This window comes from Phyllostomus discolor, chromosome 3, assembly GCF_004126475.2.
Source record: "Phyllostomus discolor isolate MPI-MPIP mPhyDis1 chromosome 3, mPhyDis1.pri.v3, whole genome shotgun sequence".
NCBI lineage: Eukaryota > Metazoa > Chordata > Mammalia > Chiroptera > Phyllostomidae > Phyllostomus > Phyllostomus discolor.
The window spans coordinates 194577083-194597869 of record NC_040905.2 but is presented as its reverse complement, the minus strand read 5'-3'; the positions used below and the strand labels follow the sequence as shown (position 1 = coordinate 194597869).

The 20787-nt window shown below is 49.3% G+C and overlaps 1 protein-coding gene across 11 annotated transcripts in view; it reads left to right on the top strand.

Moving 5' to 3' along the window:
- The window catches only part of PTPN3 (protein tyrosine phosphatase non-receptor type 3), a 105003-nt gene extending 84965 nt beyond the window's left edge, over nt 1–20038 (top strand). For all 11 annotated transcript variants that reach the window (XM_028521991.2, XM_028521973.2, XM_028521982.2 and 8 more), the window contains 7 exons: nt 4088–4178; nt 4476–4537; nt 6530–6676; nt 12833–12961; nt 13854–13999; nt 14517–14652; nt 16354–20038. In XM_028521991.2, the coding sequence (XP_028377792.1) occupies nt 4088–4178; nt 4476–4537; nt 6530–6676; nt 12833–12961; nt 13854–13999; nt 14517–14652; nt 16354–16431 (789 nt within the window). In that variant the 3' untranslated portion in view covers nt 16432–20038. The remainder of the gene's footprint in view (nt 1–4087; nt 4179–4475; nt 4538–6529; nt 6677–12832; nt 12962–13853; nt 14000–14516; nt 14653–16353) is intronic.
- Nucleotides 20039–20787: the final 749 nt, after the last annotated feature.

Sequence of the window (20787 nt, the reverse complement as noted above, 5' to 3'; positions counted from 1 at the left end):
CACACCTCTCGTTGGGCCAGAGGTCTGGGGAGAGCAGAGTCATCTCCCGATGCCCTCTCCCCTGTATTACATGACATTAAAAGAAAACCCTGTGTCATCTCACCCACCCGCCCACACCGTGTGGCACAGCTCCAGCTGCCAGGGTTCGGTTTTCTGTCTTCGGAGGCCGGAGCTGGCGACACGGACTTGTCTGCAAAGCTTTTTATCAGGTACCTTAGTGTCACAGCCCCTTCGAACTACACTCTGATGAGATGAGAGTAGAACCTTTTAGGACGTGAAAAAAACGTGTTTTTTAATGAAACTAAGCAGCCTCACAACCCCCGTTGCTGTGACGCTGTCTCCAGCCCCCTGGTGGCTCTCGTTCTCGGGCAGAATGTGAGGGGTCCGCTCTGCCCGCCCCACGGTCAGCCCGGGACTAAGTGAAGAAAATGGTGTTTTTCCAACAAGGACTTGAAAGTGCCTTGTCTTGAGTTCTGCCTAATGCAATCGTCTTTTGACTCCTTTCCCTCCATTCCTGGCCCTTCCAGAAGGAGACACCTGTGTTTCCAACACATCACTCTGCCCTCGGCACCCTCTCCCCAGGGCCGTGGTTTCATACCCAGCCTGCAGAGCAGCTCACGGGGTCTGGAGAAGCGCCAACAAAGTCAAGGAACTTGGAAAGCGGCTCTTAACCCCTGCAGGAAACAAGTGTGCGGATAGGGCTGCGGCACCTCAGTGGAAAGGAGATGCAGTGTTAGCCTTGACAAGGCAGACATAAATATGAGTGTTTGCAAACCTTCTGAAGGCCCCCAAAAGTCTTAGTTTGTTTCACCCAGCTTTTTGTAAAAAAAAAAAAATTATTTTTCAAATTTTTAAAAGAGGTTCTGTTTATTTTTAGAGAGAGGGGAAGGGAGGGAGAAAGAAAGGGAGAGAAACATCGATGAGTTGCCTCTCTCATGCCCCCAACTAAGGACCTGGCCCGCAACCCAGGCATGTGCCCTGACAGGGAATCAAACCGGTGACCTTTTGGTTCACCTGGCCATATCAGCCAGGGCTATTTTTCAATTTTATATATAGATTTTTCTATACCTCTTTCTTTCACTTTAATCATCTGAATGTAAAAAATAACTCTCCTTGTAATAATTCAAGGAATTCAGAAATAGCCAAAGTAAAATTAATAGTCTCCCAGCCCCCATCTCCCTTAGCTTCTTTGTTATAATTTACAAATAGTTTGGTGGGTATTGTTCCATACTTGTTCCAGTGCCCATGCAAATATATTTTATACATGGATGCCACTAGGGGGTTACTGCTGTACATATTATTCTATAACGTGCATTTTTCACTTAAAAATGGATAAATGGAGACCCTTCCAAATGTGTGCTTTTAGCCAATTTTTTTTATTGCATATAATTTTGTGATACGACTATACCATAGTTTAAGTCAACACTCCTCCCTGTTGGGGAATATCCAGATTGTTCTGGCAGTAAAAAACTAGTTTGCTATGGACAAATTGCTTTAATATTTATCTTTGTACATTTCTGTCAGGTGGAGCCCAGGATGGGCACATGTAAGAAAATTTTAAACACTGCTCTAGTAATTTATTTTTTATTTGTAGTGTTCTTCAATCTTACCAACAGATCGTTACACTCCCGAGATACTTATATATTTACTATAATTAGAGCCTTTTGATAGATCTGTGCTTCTCTGCTAGACCATCTCAAGTTGATTACATTTACATTTTTTTTTGAAAAAAATTCTTTTTACCTCCAGTTTCACTTTACCGATTATATTTGCTTAATTAGATTTCACTTCTGTGCAGTTCATCAGAACCAGGGCTATTTAGGGGAATTTGATTCCCATAATTTCCTCCTTTCAGAATCAACCCAAAACCTCCAGTGAATCATGATTTTATTTCTAGAATGAGCTCGGAGAGTCCACTAAAGATCACAGATATTTGAAGAAGTCCAGTGGCTACTTGATTGTTATGAGCTGAAATTACAGAGATCGGTAACCAAGCTCAGGGGGAGATGGGAGGGAACTCTACAAACATTTGGTAAATATGTGAGACGTGACACAATTATCATCACCCAGAGTCTCTATGCTCGCACTCTCCTGGTGATTTCTGTGCAACTTGTTTAATAATAATAATAATAATAATAATAATAAAGGACTAATAGGAGAAAAACCAACAGAGACTGGTTTGCAAAAACAAATAAAATTTGCAGAAACATAAGGGGCAAAATAACGTCCAGCCTTCCTATTCAAATTGCAAACACATTTTAGTTGATAATATTGGCCACAGCCTGGTGAACTAAGCATTCTCATATGCCCCTGTAGGGCAACTTGGTTATATGTATCAAAGCCTTCGAAATACGCTCTAATGCAATAATTCTGTTTGGGGGAATTTATAAGAGTAAAAAAATATTAAAAACAGCCTAGTCAAAAAAATAGAGTAAAAGTTCAAATAAATTATGAGGAACTATAGATTACTGAGACAGTAAAAAATTGTGTATGGAGAATACTTAGAATATTTAACAACACAGGGAACTAGACACTATATAATAACAGGCTTCAAATTATACTAGTATTTCCCAGAACACTTCTTATGAGATGTGAGATTCTCCATGGCCACATCAGCTTGAGAAATGCTTAGCTAATCATAATTAAATACGCTTATACACTGCAGGACTTGTCCTCTTGGAGAATCGTACAAGATAAGATGGGTGTAGTATTTCCCAAACTTCTTCCACCTTGAAACTTTTTAAAAGTAGTATCTATTAGCTTCTTTCAAAAACACTTGGGTTCCACAGAACATAGTATGAACATGATAATATATAATTCCATCTCAGTTATTTTGTTTTTTTAAAGCCTACATATTGTGTCTGCACATGTGCTTATGTATACCTGTTTACACATGCACAGAAAAATACAAGCTGGAGAAAATACACAAAAGGGGCCATCTCAGGGTTGTGAAACTGCTGGTAATTTCCTTTATACGCTAGTCTGAATATCCCAAATTTTCTTCAAAAGAAAAAAACATCACTTCCAACATTGAAAAGATTGTGTTGTTTTTTTAAATTCCCATAAAGTTAACAAAAACGCCTGGAGAATAGTGTTTCACTTTGGAGTTCAGAGTGAGAGAGGAACAGTTGTGTAGAAAAGAAAGCTCAAGGGGGCGAGGGGAAACTTGGGGAGGGGAGGGACGTGTCCTTGGCCTCAAGGGCGGTGGTTTCACGGGGCGGTGCATGCTCACGCATCCCCACGCTCATTGAGTTGTATACAGTAAGGGTGGACTGCTTTTCACATGTCCATCAATACCTCTATCGGGTGGTTCCGAGGGAAAAAAGAAAACTCAAGCACTGAGTTCAGCCTGCAGTTTGTGATCTAAGTACTTAATCTCTGCCTCTTCACTTGCAAAATAAAGACACTATTAATATCTCTCACAGAGCTATTGTCAAAATCACATCACGTGCTGTGCAAGTGTGCTAATATGTACTCATAGGCATGCAGAGACGGTTTCAATTGAATTTTTTGCTAGCAACTGCATGCACAGGGGAAAACCTCTTTATGTGACGTTTACTGTATGGGAATAAATGCTTTTACTATGGAAATATACTTGTGAAATGATAAATGAAATGCTCTTGTGTTTATGCAAAAAGTGTGTGTGTGTGTGTGTGTGTGTGTGTGTGTGTGGTTCACTCCACTGAATTGGAGGGAAATGTTTTTAGACTAATGTAAATGATTTCCATTTCCTTCTGAATCATAATTTTTTTTCTTTACTTGCTTTTAGCATTTGTCAAATAATTGTCATAAAGACGAGGTTTTACTTACTGTGATCCATTATCTGTGATTCAGACAGAAAAGAGTTTATTCCCCCTCAAAGATCCTCCCGCTAAAAAAAAAACATTGAAGAGCTTAGCTTCTTCAGGGATTGTAGAATTCCTTATTGGGAAGATTTTTCTTTTAACATCTGTAACACATAATCTCTTTGAAACATTAATATTTGTGTGCCGTGCGTGGTAAACTTTTCCTGTTAAAGCATGTGCTCACACTCCCTCCATAGCCGAGTTGCCTGCAGTGGCCTTCTCCTTCTCTGTTTACCACACAGCAACTCTACAGGAAGAAGCCCGGGTTGGCCATCACGGTTGCAAAGCTGCCTCAAAATTTGGACAAAAACCGATACAAAGATGTATTGCCTTGTGAGTATCCGGCATGAATGCCTCCCCCGCCCCTCCACCCCCCCCCCCACACACACACTGAGATAATGTTTCCCTTTTTAAAACAGATTGTCTGGTATTCTGGGGCGATTTTCAGTGTGTCTGTAAACACCAGCGTCTTTATGGCAGCCATGGCAGACTCGGAACAGTTGGGGAATAGTGTTTATGCTAATGAGGCGGGCGAGCGCCGCAGATGGGCCCGGGAACTGAACGCTTGTTTACTGGGCACGGTAAAAATAACGCTGGGAATGATCGGAAGATTTTTCTTCTCCCCCACAGATGACACCACCCGGGTGTTACTGCAGGGAAGTGAAGATTACATCAACGCGAGTTACGTGAACGTAAGTGGGGGCTGTGGATAACGGCCGGGAGCCCATCCGTCCCCATAACCGTCGTGACCGTGGCGTGTGTGGTCTGTGCGGCTGACGAGGTGCCTTCCCGTTTTCCCCCTTGGTTCAGCACAGCAGCCGGTGGGGGAAGGCAGAGTAGTCTCATTTTACAGAGGACAAAACTGAGGTTCAGGGAGAGTAAATAATTTGAAAAGTCACAACGCTGACCAAAGAAGGTGAGACCAAAACTCAGATTCCGTGTCTCTCGACTCCATCGTCCGCGTGCCTCCTGTCCTCACTTGCGGGCATTCAGGAGTTTGGGTTTGGTTGTTTTCGCTGTTCGCAACTTTCCGTGTTTCCCTGTCTTCTTACTGTATACCCCATCTAAAATGAGAAAAATAAAACCACCTCTGTGCATATCACCCAGAAAGAAAAGTTAAAACATTTCACACATTGTGGGAAAAGCATTCATTTCACTCTCAAAATACATCCTGGGTGACTTAGTGGACCTCTCTGAACCTCAGTTTTTTCATCTAAACCAGAGATTGGCCCTTTTTCTGTCAAGAGCCAGGTAGTGAATATGTTGGTCTTTGCAAGCCAAGAGGCGAAATTGAGGACACTACCTAGGTACTCACACAACCATTTAAATTGAAACTAGGTAAAAATGTGAAATACCACTCTTAGCTCACAAGGCACTGGTCAGATGTGGCCCTTAGGTCAAAGTTCGCCAACTTCTGATCTAAAGTTCTCAACTTGCAGAAAAATGTCAAGCGCTTTCCTAATAAAAATGGGTCTGGTCAGTGAGTCCACTTGTTGCATAACCTCCGCAGGATTCACTGGCTCACCGACCCTCACTGTAACAGTCCTGGGGTCTCGAAAGCAGAGCACCAGGAGTGGTGGGGACACTTGAGTTGGGGCGGTAAACACACCACATACAGATGATGCGTTATAGAACTGTGCACCTGCAACTGGGTAATTTTATTAACCAGTGTCACCCCAACACATTCAGTGAAAAAATTAAAAAGAAGTGCGGGGGGGCAGTGAGACCGCACAGGACAATCTCTTCGAGTGACTGGAGAGGGGGGCGGTGAGCCCCAACGCCGTGGCTGAGCAAGCACGCCGAACCATGAGTGAGGTGCCTCCGTGCCCTTCCTGCCTCAGAATGAGTGACATACGCTCAGCAGGTTCTGAGCGTTCCCTCACAGAGCGAGAGAGCAGAGCGGGATGGGAGACAGACACTGGGGACAGCTGGAATATGTTAACATTTACTGTTCCTCCACTCAAATGGTAGCTCTGAGGTGATGGATGTGTTCGTTAACTGGACTGTGGTCGTCATTTCACAATGCATACGCGTACCAAACCATCATGTTGTGCATCTGACACACATACACTTCATTTTTAAATCCAGGGTGGTGGGGGGCAGGGCGGGTGGGACTGATCAGTTTGGTGACAACAAGCATTGGCGGCCATGCAGAGAACCAAGTGCAACAGTGGTTGGTGGTATGAGCCTGTAGAGTTTAGGACTTTAGTTTTATTTTTTTTTTACATTCAATATTAGTTTCAGGTGTACGGCATCGTCGTTAGACAGCCACAGACTTTACAGAGTGTTCCCCTGGGATTTCCGGCGCCCACCTGGCACCGAACGTAGTTACCGCAGTATTATGGACTGCGTTCCCTGTGCTGTGCTTCACGCCCTCGTGGCTGTCCTGTAACATCAGCCTGCGTTTCCCAGTCGCTTCCCCTTTTCACCCGGTCCCCAACCCCCGCTCCAGTCTGGCAGCTGTCAGTCTGCAATACAGATACCCAATATCACTTACATTTTAGATAGGGCAGTGAAGGTTATTTAAACTCTTCTGGTACCTTCTAGGTCCGTTTCTAATTATTATCTACCGGGCGTCACAATTTTATCTTAAATATCTAATGCTAACACGGTTGTCAAATATCTCTCAAGGATTTTCAAAAACAGCTTTTTAAAATTTTTCGTACTTAACCGTCTCCCGCCAGATGGAAATCCCTGCTGCTGACCTCGTGAACAAGTACATTGCCGCTCAGGGACCCCTGCCACATACCTGCGCACAGTTCTGGCAAGTCGTCTGGGACCAGAAGTTGCCACTCATCGTCATGCTGACGACTCTCACCGAGCGAGGGCGGGTACGTGGCTTGATTTCCAATTCAAATGTGTGCATGTCACACTGCGTTCCGTGGAGCAGGACTCCTGGAGCTGACAAAGGGTCTTGAATGTCGCCCAGGCTAGCCCCTACGGGGCCCACAAGTTTCCTGGAAGGAGCTGCCAATGGGCTTCTCTAATGCTGGAAAGCTCAGCACTGCTGCTGCCCACACCCTGGCCTTCCCCAAGCCAGAGAACGATGGGGCAGCCCCTCCTGCTCCTGGTTCCGATCCATCATTAGCAGTTCCCCTCGCCTCAGCCGCCCAGAACCCCTGCATGGCTGGGGCCTCACCCACCTGGGGCAAGCGCAGGTCCTGTGAAGAGCAGCGTGGGTGCCAGGTTCAGGGTGGTGGTGAAATGTAGGAGAAATGACAGCCTCTCTCAACCTCTGCTCGTGTCGCAGCAAAACCCACTGCAGAAACGGGTGAGAGGGGCTTGGTTAGGAGAGTGAGGGACACCATGCTGTGCTCGGCAGGGCCTGCCTTTTCCACGGGAACAGATCGCCGATTATACCAGGGATCAGCACGCAGCGATCCCTATACCGTGCATGCTCCACCTTGTGCCTGCATCTGGGAAACGTCATTATGAAACATGTTTTTGGAAACACATTCCAAAATCCAATGTAAATTAATGTCGAGCCACCTGCTTTGAATGATCCTTGTGCCACCTCCTCCCAGGCCTTTCCTCGGTCGGTGTCTAGCTCAGAATGCCAGGTTGATCCACGCTGAAAGTCAGTACACAGGGCCGGGATGGATGGTGTGTTTGAGGGGACCCGTCTGCCCGCTCACCTGAAAGAGTGGAATAAGAACTCCTACTCATGGGTAGAGCCCCACAGATTCCAAAGGGCCTTTGCATGTGGTGGTCCAGGCAGAGTGCTCCCCGCCTCCGCTAAAGCACTCCAGTGGGTGTTCAGCCCTGATATTTTAAAAACCCCTCCTCACAATGAGCTGAAATCCACATTGCTCTGAACCGTCACCCCACCTGCTCACCCCACCTGCTTCTCTCACCCGGAAGACACAGAACGAGGCCTCCCTCCTTCTGTGCAGTGTTCTTTCAGGTGTCTGAGAGTGATCTTAGACTTGTGAGAGGATTCGAGTGCAGCTTCCATTAGCCTTGTGGTCAGTGGGCGTTTTCTGGGCTTTGTCTCAGTTGCCAAGAAGCCGGTTTCCCCGTTTGGTGCGCGTGCCCATGATCCTTGGAACCCCGCACCGCCCTCCGGTGAGATCAGGGCCTGTGTTCCAAGCATGGTTCCTCTTGGGCAAGCACCTTGACCTCTCCGACCATCCACTCCCTATGTGGACAATGGAGATGAGGAGAGTGCCCGCCTTGGGAGGTCTGTGAAGACCGAGACAATGTACCAGAAGCTTAGAGAACTGCATGTGGCAGATGCCCAGCAAAAGTATTGGGGGTCTGTGTCATCTGCGTTATTATCGTCATCACTGGTAGGAGCCAGCCATCAGACCTGGCATCCAGAGTGCCCTTTGCGGCTCTCCTGCCATTCGTTGTGTTGGCCATCACTGGTAGCTTCTCGTCACGGTTTTGATCAGAGTCTCTTCTCTTCGCACACGTCACTGTTAGAAACCGTGAAGGTCCTCAAGAGGCTGTAGAGACCCGTGAGTCAGAGGTGTCGAGGGCACTCTGGGGAGCCATTTCTCTGCCTTCTCCCCCCAGTTCAGAGGCTGCTGGAGGCTGGGCTGAGAGTGCAGGGCAGCAGGACTACGGCATCGCTTGAGCTCCCGGTCTAGAAGTCTCCTTTCTGTCTGCTTTTAATTTTTGCTTATGTTTTGTTCTATGTGGTGTTTCTAATCTTGTTTTGAATAGGACATGGAGTTACAGGGACATTTTTTGTCTCTCTGGAGCATTTGTGGCTGTCCTGTTCTGTGGTGTGGTGGGTAAGAAGGCAGCTTTAGGGCCATGTGTCTTGAGTTCAAACCTCAGCTCTACCACCTCCTCCCTGTGTGAGTTCGGAAAGCTGCAAAACCTCCCTGGGAAATGGAGTAATGATACCACTCCAGGTGTAGGATGGTGGGGAAACAATACATTGATACAGGCAGCCTTCTTGGGAGAGTTAGTGTTCAGTATGCAGTAAATATCACAGAACCATGCCCATCATTAGTAGTTCAAGTGCCACCTTAACAGTTATTGCCAAGACTAGACTATATGTATTTTACTGTAGTATTTTTCTTTAAATTGATTCACTGTTTTTTAAAATAACCGTCCTTTGGAAGATACATCATTTTCCAATTTTTCTTATTTAAGTATAGTTGTTGGTATACGATCTTATATTGGTTATTATTGGTTTCAGGTGTACAATATAGTAATTTGACATTTTTAAACCTTTACAACATGATAACCCCACTAATTCTAGTCATCACCTGTCACCGTGTAAACTTGCCACAATATTATTGACCATATTCCCCTTCCCTGAAAAGATGCATCAGTATCACTTGTCATAAGTAGAAGGTATGTGTGAAAATACAAAGACCACACAATAGTGCTATCAAGTTCTAAGTAGATACTCTTGCCTCCCAGGCTCTGAAGCTGAAGTGGCTTGTTGGCTCCCTCACGCACCCTCATCTCTCCCTCCCTCCCTCCCTCCTTCCCTCTTAAAAGGAGAGTTCAAGTTTTACAGCGGTAACATTATAGCTGTCCTGGACCCGAGCTGAGACTGTCCGTGTGCACAGGAGGGAGGGTCGTCCCACCATGCGGTTCCGTGCTGCCGTATGCAGCCCCAGTCCCCTCCCCGTGTACCACCAGGCGTCCCATACTTTGCAGGCCCTGATCGGGGCCACGCTGGTACTTCACAGGTGACAGACATCAAGTTTATCGCCTTGTCCTTTCCCAGTGCTACCAGTCTCCGCACTGGAAAACTGTGCTGTATTTGCCTACCTATTAGGTTACTCCTGGATGCCTGGATGCTCCAGGTTTTCTCGGGAACTCCATGGAGATTCCGCTCTCCTCTCTCAGGAGGTTTTTCGGTTCATGATGCAGTTCCTCAGAGCCAACACCCGAGCCCACGCAGGGTGCTGGGTGCCATCTCTGGGCCTGTGGTGGCCTTCTCTTTCCCCTTTGGAGTCGGCTTCCCCTTCCCGGCTGTGAGGTCATTCTTCCCCGCGGAGGGAGAGAGGCCTCAGGCAGGCATGGTTAGTGACAGACATCTTCCCCGTCGGTCACACTCCCTCCCCTCTCCCTGGTTCTGCCCGTTCCAGCCCAGCAGAAAAGGCCCTTTATTCCGCCCAGGATTCCTCACTTCCTCCCTAGGCCCTCACAGGTCCTGCCCCGCCTGCTCTGTTCCCATTACATCCCCCTGCTCTCTCTTGCCGGTGGCCACTCTGAACCTGAGCTCCCCTGGTCTCCCTGTGAGCCAGGGGTGTCTTTGTCTCCCAGCCCTTTCTCTCTGACTGAGCCCATTCTGGCTGGTTCTCCCATGGGTCACAGCATTCCCTTCCCCGCTTCCGGCCTTGGGACCTCACCCCTTTTGTTGATCAATGGTTAGAGCCCTGTTCCTGTAAAATCCAGGCCGCGTGTTTCTTCCCTCTCCTGTTACGAGCCCTCATGGGATCGGAGCCCTTCTCCCCAAGGCCCCTCATCAGGTCCTCGCTGGCACCCAGCAGCTGGCTCTTCCTGGTGTCAGGAGTCAGTCACTACAGGCCAGATGACATTTTCAGCAGGTCCCACTCGTTTTCCCCACGGTGTGCATTTAGCAGAGCGGGACTCCCCCACGGCCGTCTGGCTGGTCAGAGCTGGAGCCCCCCATCACGTCTGCCAAAGAGAGGGCTCCTCCACGGCCTGGCTGCACCCCGTGGTCTCAGAGACGCTGCCACTGCAGTGGTGCTCTCTGGGTTCTCCCTTTTTCTTTTCTACCCCAAATGCTTTTTTATTGTGTTCTCCCTTCGGGTCCATGATTTCCTCATAGAGGGAGTAGAACGGCAGAGGTGTAGCTTTCCAACTGCAAAAGTCACTTCCTCACCTTCCATCAAGGATATTTCTTTTGGGGGGAAATGATTGTTTACATCCGTATATGTCCCGATACATGTGTCATCTGACATCAGTTCATTCTCTCTCGGAGCTTCAGTTTACTCATATGCAAAATAGAGCCAATAAAAGGGTTGTTTTGAGCCCTGGCTGGTGTGGCTCGGTGGGTTGTACACCGGCCTGGGAACTAAAAGGTCACTGGTTCAATTCCCAGCCAGGGCATAGGCCTGGCTTGCGCCAGGCCCCTGGTTGGGGGCGTGCAAGAGGTAGCCGGTGCTTCTCTTGCACATCGATCTTTCGCTCCCTCTTTTCCTCTCTGCCTTCCCCCCTCTAAAAATACACAAATAATATCTTTTTTAAAATGTCCACAGAAAGCACTGCCTCACGCTTACATATACGGGTCAAAACAGCAGGCTTGAGGTGTCGTCCCTCCCCTCGGGATGGGATCCGCATTAACGTGGCACCAGCAGCTCAGAGAAGTGAAGTAACTTGGTCAGAATCACACAGTTGGTTCCTGGGACTTATCCACAGGATTGAAACCCAGGATTTCCACAGTCTTCTTCCTCTTCCCACCGCACCCCCAGTGCTTTCAGATCCAAGTAGACCTCAGATCTAAATCCAATGCAGGTGGTAAAGGGAGAGGCCAGTTCTGGTCAGATGCCCTGGGAGCGTCTAGAAACAGAGGCATTTGTGGCTCTGCCTCACATGGGCCTATTAGTTCAGAAGACAGCTTCCCATTGGTCGTCCTGTGGGCAGGACCCTTGGGAGCCTGCGGCAGAGCCCTGTAGCCCCCGAGCAGAGGAGGGGGCATAGGTAGGTGGTGGGTGTGGGCTCCACCTTGGCTTCTGCGGGCAGCAGCCCCTTTGTGTCTAAGCAGAGTCAGGAAATGGCTACTGACCAAATACCGAGGCTTAAGGTTTACAAGTCAATTCTAACTCTGACTTCCCAGCAGTGTGCCTAGATTTCAAATTATCAAGTTCAAACTGTGGCATTTGAAACTAAGAATAGAAAAGCTGTTTCCAGACCAATTACATGCATTCATTGGTACCTACCCTCTTCCAGCTGTAAACAAATGTAATTTTTACATTTGATGCAACTGTAGGCTTAGAGAAAAAAAACTTTTTGGAGTGAATCAGTTTGACAGAACTATGATGAGATGGACAGGTTGCCCTGAATTTTGCTTCGCAGCCAGAAGCAGGAGTGTGCTATCTATGGGAAGGCTTGCGGGTGGGGAGGTGGTGGGATCTGCACCAGCCTGCAGGTCAGCCACAGCAGCCAGAGACCCTTAACCCCCCTGAGCCTGGGGTTTCCTCGTCTGTTGTCTGGGAGTATCAGCTCCACGAGCCCTATGTGAAAGCATTTGCAGGCCTAGGAGCTGCCACTCAAATGCAAAGGGATGTTCATCTCGGCTTAGGGATTTCTTTCATTTGGATTTGTATGGAATCCCTCATCACCCCTACTCAAGCGGACGTGGGGCCCGGAGTACCAGCGGTAATAATGGGCACCGTTGACTCGATCCTTCCCACAGCGAGCCAGGCACCGCACACTGCTGTCTCCAGCCCGTCACTGTCTGTGAAGCAGGCGCTGTCCCCAACTTTCGGGTGACAGATATGAAAATCAGAGCAGTTAGGTAGCAGGTTCGAAGTCATACGGCTAACTCCAGCAGAGCCCCGTCTGACTCCCAAATGCGCGCTCTTCACCACGGTGCCTGGAGGCCTCTCCCTGTGGGGGTGGGTCGGGAAGGGGAGTGAGGCAGAAGGAGGGTGTTGAGAGCAGAGAAAGGGACCTGAGGGACTGGAGTGGGCTTGACTGGGGCTGGACAGGTGGTTCCTAAGACCAGGCCCCACATCTGAGGCCCTGGTGATGAAGAAGGTAAGTCTCCATACTCATCCTCTAGCTTCCAGCCCCAGACTGCACTGTGAGCTGTGGCCCGGCTCCTGGCAGGCCGAGCCCCTGCCCTCTGTCCATAAGAGGAAGGTGCGTTCCTCTGTCCCCTCGAAACATGCAGAGCAAGTCGGCCCCCAGTGAGTTCCCTTTCTTGCAGTAGGAGAACCCGGTGTGAGTGCAAGGGTCCTGGTCGAATGCCCAGCCCATCTGTCCAGTGGCCTGCTCCTGTGCACCGCTCCACAGTGGAGGTTAACTCACCCCCGGTGGTTCCCTTGCAGACCAAATGTCACCAGTACTGGCCCGATCCCCCCGACGTCGTGGAGCACGGCAACTTTCACATCCGCTGCCAGTCGGAGGACTGCACCATCGCCTACGTGTTCCGAGAAATGCTGGTCACCAACACGCAGGTGAGCAGCCCCCGGCAGTGCGTGGCCTGGGGAGGGTGGCGTTTGGAGGCCAGCGCTCAGTCGGCGTCCTCTGTGGTCCCCGTACAGCCGTCCTTCCCGGTCTGCTGCACGTTCTCACCTGGTGGGCATCTCAGTAAAGGCAGAGCTCACGTTCCCAACATCACTGTGCACAGTACCCAACAGGTGGGACCGGCCCATGTCCGTGGAGGGGTGAACGGATAAACTAAATGGGGTGCAGTCATACGATGGAATGTTATTCAGACTTAAAGGGGAAGGAAATTCCGACACTTCCTACGACATGGGTGAACCTTGAGGACATTGTGCTAAGTGAAAGGAACCAGACACTAAAGGACAAATGCTGTATAATCCCACTTTCATGAACACCTGGGGCAGTGAAGTTCATGGAGACAAACAAGAGGATGGCGGCTGCTCAGGCCTTGGAGAGGAGGGAATGAAGGATTAATGGTTAAGGGGTAGATAGTGGTGATGGATGTATGACATTGTGAATGTGCTTAAAACCACTGAGTTGTACACTCAGGAATGGTCAGCTTCATGTTATGTAAATTTTGCCCATTACCAAAAAATAAAAGAAAGAAAGGAAAAAAGGGCTACTGTGTGTGGCCCTAAGGACAAAGGCAGTAGGAGCAAATGAAGGAGCTCCCTGTAGGTAGAAGTGGAGAAGCAACCCATGGGAGGTGGGGGGGCTGGGCTGAGCTTAGAGAATGGGTGTGGGTGAGGAAGTGAGGAGCGTGGGTGGGAGTTGGCCAGGTCCCAGCAGGGCTGTGCACAGCGTGGGGAAGTGGGTCAGGTGACAGAAGCCCCTGGCTGGAACAGGGCTGGGTTTTCCCGCCCACCCTCTGGATTGCCTGAATCCCACCTGCCCGTCCCACAGACCGGAGAGGAGCACACTGTGACGCACCTCCAGTACGTCGCGTGGCCCGACCACGGCGTGCCCGATGACTCCTCGGACTTTCTGGAGTTTGTAAACTACGTGAGGTCCCTGAGGGTGGACACCGAGCCCGTCCTGGTGCACTGCAGGTATGCGGCTTGTTGGATTGGGTTGTTTGCTATTTCTATTTCTTGCCTTTCCTTGGGAAAGGCCTGGAGAAAGACGGCAGACATCAAAAATCTGAATCCCACAAGACCAGATAATGCTTTTACAAGGCTCTGTTTCTTTACTATGACAAAAGGTTTGGGGCTTGATGGAAGCGTGAACTTCCTGAGTACAGTGCAGAGTTGAGGAAGAAAGTCCCTCTCACCTTCCACCTGCCCTGAGGCAACGGCCTTCACAAACAATGTAAATAAAACAGGGTGGAGTTGGTACTTAAAGGTGGGTTTCCTTCCTTAGACTTTTAAGCCCCCAGCCTCAGGATGTCAGAGGAGAGGATTTTTCTGCCCGTTGGAGAGCACGCCCTGTGTGTGCATTTTGTACGCTTGAAGGTCAGGGGAGGAAGGCTCCATCCGAGTAAATGTGGGAGCTGGGGAGGAGTTGAGCTGGGCTGTGCAGAAATGCTGACTGACCAAGTCCCGAGTCTCTGCTCCTCTCTGCCCCCAGCGCTGGAATAGGTCGAACCGGTGTCTTGGTCACCATGGAAACAGCCATGTGCCTGATTGAGAGGAACCTGCCGGTTTACCCGCTGGATATTGTCCGGAAAATGCGAGACCAGCGCGCCATGATGGTGCAGACATCAGTGAGTGGAAATCCAATCATAAAAATAATTGCAGTGGCTGCTGCTTCCCCGGGCGCTTGCCCTCGGCCAGGCCTGTGCCAAGGGCTTTGCAGGTCAGGTGACGGAGGCTTGAGGCGACTGAGTCATTTGCCCACAGTCAGAGCTTGACAGGCTGCACTACTCCACAGCCCACTGCATCTGGCCTCTGCCTTGTGCTGCCTCCACGATTTGCTTCCTGCCAGCCACTCGGCCGGGAAGCTGCCCTGGTCTCATTCTGCATTGTAGACCACTGGCCTGTCATTTGTCCATGAGAAGTAAAGTGAGGTCACCCGAGGGTTTCACCTCCCTCTCCTTCCTGGTTCACATGGCCCTACGCACCCCTCCTGTGTGCTTTCTCGCACCTCTGTCACACCTGGGTCCCTGGCACTGCACGTGTCCTGAAGAGGAGCTCTTGTGGTTTCCCCCCAGATCTACAAGAAAGGTGGTGGGGGATCGTGATCCAGGCCCCCCCACCTACTGGGCAGCCTTTGAATAATCCCTTAACCTCTCTCCCAGCCTCCATTACCCCATCTGCAAAAAGGGACCATTCCTTATTTATTCAGTTCATTGCATAATTGCACACACGCAGAGACCCGAGCTGGTATGTATGGTAGGAGAGCTGGATTAGTCTATTAGAAATCTCAGCAGCACTGGAGGAGGGCAAGGGATATCTAAGAACTCAGTGGGAGCCAATCAAAAGCCGGCTTTAGAAAGTCAGGGAAGGCCTTCTGGAGGTGTGGCCTCTGGGGAAAACCCCCAGGACGCGTTAACAGAGGAAGGAGTGTTCTGTGTTGTATCCTCACAGGCTCGTGGGCAGTTTACATGATTTCTCAAATAATTGTGAGCTCTTATAGTTTTATATTCATTTGTGCCCAGAAAGTCTGGTTAAAGGGGGGAAAATTGAGTGATTAAGGCTATTTTCTACCCTGTTCCGAGGTATGGAAGACTTCATTGCTGGCTTAAAAGTTTTTAAGTGCATCATTTTGGTGTATCTTCCCGGCTGGTGAAGCTCAGTCCAAATGCTTCCTTGCAACCTGCACACATCACTAAAACGGGGTTTGTTAATATAAAGAACCATACTCTGCAGAGCACCTTTCAGTGGCTTTTCTTTAAAAAAAATGTATTTGTTGAGAGAGGAAGGAAGAGAGAAACATCGATTTGTTATTCCACAACCTTGGTGTAGCGGGGTGACTCTCTAACCAGCTGAGCTACCCAGCCGGGGCTCAGTGGCTCTTCCTTAAGACAAAAATCCAAATTCTCCCATGCAAGGCCCCACCTGACCTGGTCCTGGTCTACCTGTGCGGTCTGCCCTCCCGTGTTCAGGTGTCCTGGGCAAGGACTGTGAGCCCTGACCGCACTTCTCAGAACAGGTTGTCGTCTTCAGAGCCTCCCCTGGAGTGGCCACCCCCGGACAACTGCCACCCCTTCCCTGACGCCCACAGGCAGCCAGTCCCTCCCTCTGCCGGGATTCCGTGACGCTCTGCCCGTCCCTCTCTGGGAACAGCTCCCACCCCGCACCTACCGCAGTCACAGGTCCACAGGCGCGCCTCCTCCGCTCTGTTTCCGTGGCATGTGGTGCAGGGCCGGGCCTGGCCCCCGAGCTGGAGTTCAGAGGGCACTCCTCAAATAACCGTGCGCGTGGTGTGATGCAACATTTACGGGGCTGCTCTCTTCTCTTCCCAGAGCCAGTACAAGTTCGTGTGCGAAGCGATTCTTCGTGTTTATGAAGAAGGCTTAGTCCAAGTGCTGGATCCCAGCTAAAGACGGCTGTGAACGCATGCATTCCTCTTTCCAAGGGCATCCTCCGCACGGACAGACCTTCTCTCTGGAAGCAGCAAGAGGAACCTGTAGGCTGTGGTGTGGGGAAGGACAGGGCACCTTTGAGCCCAGGCACTTTAAACCTCTTTTCAAAGGTATCGTGTACATAGGAACCGTGTAGCTACGCATGCAGTGATAGCATCGTTTAGGCCCGTTATTCCTCCAGAGAGAGATACACAGAAGGGGGTCCCAGCCGGGGCCCGTCCTAATGCCCTCCTCCCCAGACGTCACCGTGATCCTGTAAACCATCCTTGGGCAAGTGAGAGGGGACGCCAGTGGCGCAGCTGGCCTCCCGGAAATAAGATGGCCTGGCAGTTTCGAGCTGCGTGGATGCTTTGTATATATGTGTATACAGGACGCTGCGAGCCAAGCTTTCCGCGTGCTTCTAGACCGAGCTGGAACAGCCGGCGGCCACCCACCCCGCGGCTGAGGAAACCTGATGAATGTGCCGAACGCAGGGGGGCGGGCTTTCCGGCCGAAGGACGAGCGGCCCCTTTCCTGCCCTCCCTTGTCCCATCTGCCCCTGCCGGTCCTGTCCAAAGTGCCCCACTGTCTGCCTGCATTCATGACCCTCCTCAGGTTCACACACAGCTCCTGAACTGGGTTAGAAACGTAGGTTCGGGTGTGTTTTGAGTTGAGACTGAGAACGAGGACGCCGGCCGTTGTCTTGGCTTCGGTGCGTTAGTTGCGGGAGCAGGTGCTGCCCACCCGGCCGCCTCTGGCCACCTCTCGCTGCCTCTCGCTGTGCCCTCAGCACCCACGACGGGAACCATCAACTACTGAGTCTACTACATGGATTGCTGCTACTCCAAGCTCTTACACTTGAAACATTACGATTTTCCTGATGGGAGATGGGGGATATCGTCTAACTATTCAGAATCTTTGGCCCTTCTGAGGAAAGATCTTCTAGGCATTGAACCGCGGGAAACGCAGCTTCTGGAGGGCTGTCCGGGGGTGTGGGTCCATGGGTGCATGTGTGCCCACGGCCGATGCTGCTCAGGACTCCTGACTTGAGTCACATGACAGTGGAGTTTCTATAAAGAACAAATGTGCGTACTCGCCCTCGGTTACAATGGTCTCCGTTTCATTTCAAAGGAGAGGATCAGACTATCTGAATATAAACACAATCTGATGTTAATTTATTCTAAGTACACCATGATTCTGACTGTCCTAAAGAATTCTGCCTTTGTTAATACTGTGTTAAATTTTTTAAAAATTTGTGACAAGATTGTAGCAAATTATTATTATTATTTAAGGAAAATAAATTACAAAAATCCCTTTAAATGTGGCATGTTTAAATAGCGGTTTTTACATATCCAAAGAGGAAGCTGAGGCAGTTTCTTACCAGGATTTGTAAAAAAAAAACAAAAAAGGATGCTTTCACATTACAGGGCACAGCAGTGAGTCCATTTTGACGTTTGAGCGAACCACTGAGTAGTGTCCTGGGTGCAACGGGAATGAGGACCTTGATCTCCAGACCTAGCACCTTTACTCACACACTGCCCATCCTTCCCCACCAATAGTTTCCTGCTAAGTGGCAGGCGTGGGAGACAGGTGCTCTGCAGTGCGGTACCGCCGTCCTGTGGGACAGGTGACCACCCGAGCCCCGTCCCTGTCGGCCTTCCTGCCCGGCCAGCGGGAGGAAGCAGGAGAGTGGCGATGGGCAACAGGAACATTGGTTCCTGGGTCCACTCATCAGTAACGCGCTCTCGGCCTCGTCACTTGAGAGCACCCTGTCTGTCTGCTCCTCTGTACAGCAGGAGAAATAATACCGAGGACTCGAAGTTGAATGTGAGGGCTGACTAGGGTGCTGTCGATGTGAATGTGCATCAGCTGGAATCTGACACTGCTGTGGAGGAGGTACTTGGGAAAGTTAACTTTCCCAGGGACAACCCCTTGAAACAGAAGTAGGGTCATAGGGGTTTTCATAAGAGGGAATTGTTTTTCTTCTGAAGACAACAGAAGCACAAAGGAATATCATGCCAGTACCTTTGCTCAACCGGGACTCAGAAAAGTTTTCTCCACAAAACACCAGAAGAGAAGGGAAGGCAGGAAAGCTGATGTAAACTCAGATGCCCTCAGGATATTTAGCAAGTCGTTGCTGTTTGATAAAAACTCATTGTTGCTCTGTCTGGAAAAAGCTTGAGAAGTCTAAATGTGTTTGCAGATTTGTATTTTATTGGGTTTTTTTTTTTCATTGTTTAATATAGTTGCAGAAATGTTGTTATTATCACATAAATTTCCGAGAAGCTTACCAAAGGTTACAAGTCTTTTTCTGCCTCTTGTAAGGCAGTAGTTCAGACCCAGCAGATGTTGCCAGGAGCAAAATCCATGAAACGTTGGAGACGAACAAGACAAGAGAATTATCTAATATCTAAAAGAGCAAAAACATGCAAGTAAACGCTGTAGATACAACCAATTAAATTCTGTAACTCGAGATTGCTGCTTTACCACCTTATACACTTAAGCAATTATACTTAAGAAGCCTTTTTTTAGTTCTAAGTGAAGAACATCAAAATCGGGATAAATATTTTGCCTGAGAAATTTGGCTGGGAACGAGTGGAGAAGGCATTTACATCCTGCGTTCTGGCGCTCTCCAGATCTCATGGAGACGCATCTATGTGCTGACTTAATCAAGATGGGAGAGCCCTTCTGGTGCTGCCCATTGGAACCTGCACTTGGTGTTCTGACCTTCCAGGAAAAAATATTTAACTCCATTTGGTTGGGGGTGATGTGGGCAGGAGGGGAGCATGGACTGTAAACCCATGCTGGCCTTCGATTCCCAGCACAGTCATTTAGAACTGTCTATGCTTGTAGCTTAGTGTAGATGGTGTCGCTGCTGTGTTGCTACTTGACATGTTTCTGCTGCTCAGGAGTTACCGTTGGAGTGCAAGCAGCGGGCCTGCCTCTTCGTCCTCCAGATGCACCCAGAGGCAGCATCCACAGGGAAAGATCGTAAGGGGCGGGTCTTTGGGTTAGACCTAGACTTGGACAAGATGTGCTGCCCTCTGCCTGCATTTCCTCATATGGAAAGTAGGAAGGTTGGGCTGGACTCGATGAGTTCTGTGGTTCTTTCAACATTTGCCATTCTAGGAGTCTGTATGCCGGAGATTTGAAATTGATTCTAAGTTAAAGCTGTATAGCTTCTGGAGAGAGACACGTCTCATTTCTGTAACTTGTCCCCAAGAGATTGTCCCTCACGCCTTGGCATTGTTGAATGCAGAGACAAGGATTGCCACCTCTGATTCTTGCCATCCTTGCCACCCTAGACTGAGGACAGACTCAGTCAAGATGGCAAAAAACTCCAACCTCAGCCTGGGGAACCAGTCACGTGGGATTCTGATGGCCGGACTGTCTGCCACCTTTTTAACTCACATTCTGTTTGGAGCGAGAAAGGATTTGTGTTCCGTAGTTTTTGAAAAAGTCTCCTTGCTGATGAGCAATATTTTTTCTGTAAATTTGGAATGTTTTTTCATTCAGACCTGTTCTGCCAGTGACTCTACCGAAAACAATTTGATCCATATAAAAACATTCAAGCTATGCAACACTAGCGTTGTGTGTTGGCATTTTTATTCTAATAATTGTCTTGATTTCTGTGTTTTCTTATTTTGTTTGGTTTCTTTTAAGTAAGCACTGAGTCTTGGAGGACAGTGCCCTCCAGGAGCAGGGCCATGCACAGCACCTATCCCTGTGTTGCCCTTTGGTGGCACTTCTAGATCAGAATTAGGTGCGACTCTCAAGACAGCAATAGGTTACACAGAGTAGAAGGCCCTTTGCCCTCTGTCATGCAGGGCTGCCCGGGTGGCTCCAGGAACCCTAGGTCCCAGGTTCCTCCCAGCTTGTGGCTGTGCCATCCCCAGTGTGCAGTTTCTACACGGAGGCCCAGGATGGTGGCTGCAGCAGCCACGTTCTCACAGCCGGCAGGATGGGGCGAAGTGAGAGAAGAAATGCAAGACCCCTTCGTCCGGATGTGGTACATCCCATTGGTCAGATCTTAGTCACAGGGCCGTACCTACTGCAAGGGAGTCTGGGAAAGGTAAGTTTTCTTCCAAGAACCCATGTGCCTAATGGAAACTCAGGAGTCGTGTTTCTGAGAAACAAAGAATGTGTTGGAGAGGCAAGTAGCGGTCCTGCCTTAGTTCGACCCTTTGGTCACCTTTCTTGCCTCACATAGAGGCCACTCCTCTCCCCAAGGTGTGGAAACCCGAACCCCGTCCAGGTAGGGCATGAAGCTAAAGATAAAATTACCTTTGGGTGCTAGGTGGTCTCCGTCAGTTCTGGGTGGCTTCTTGTGGTCTA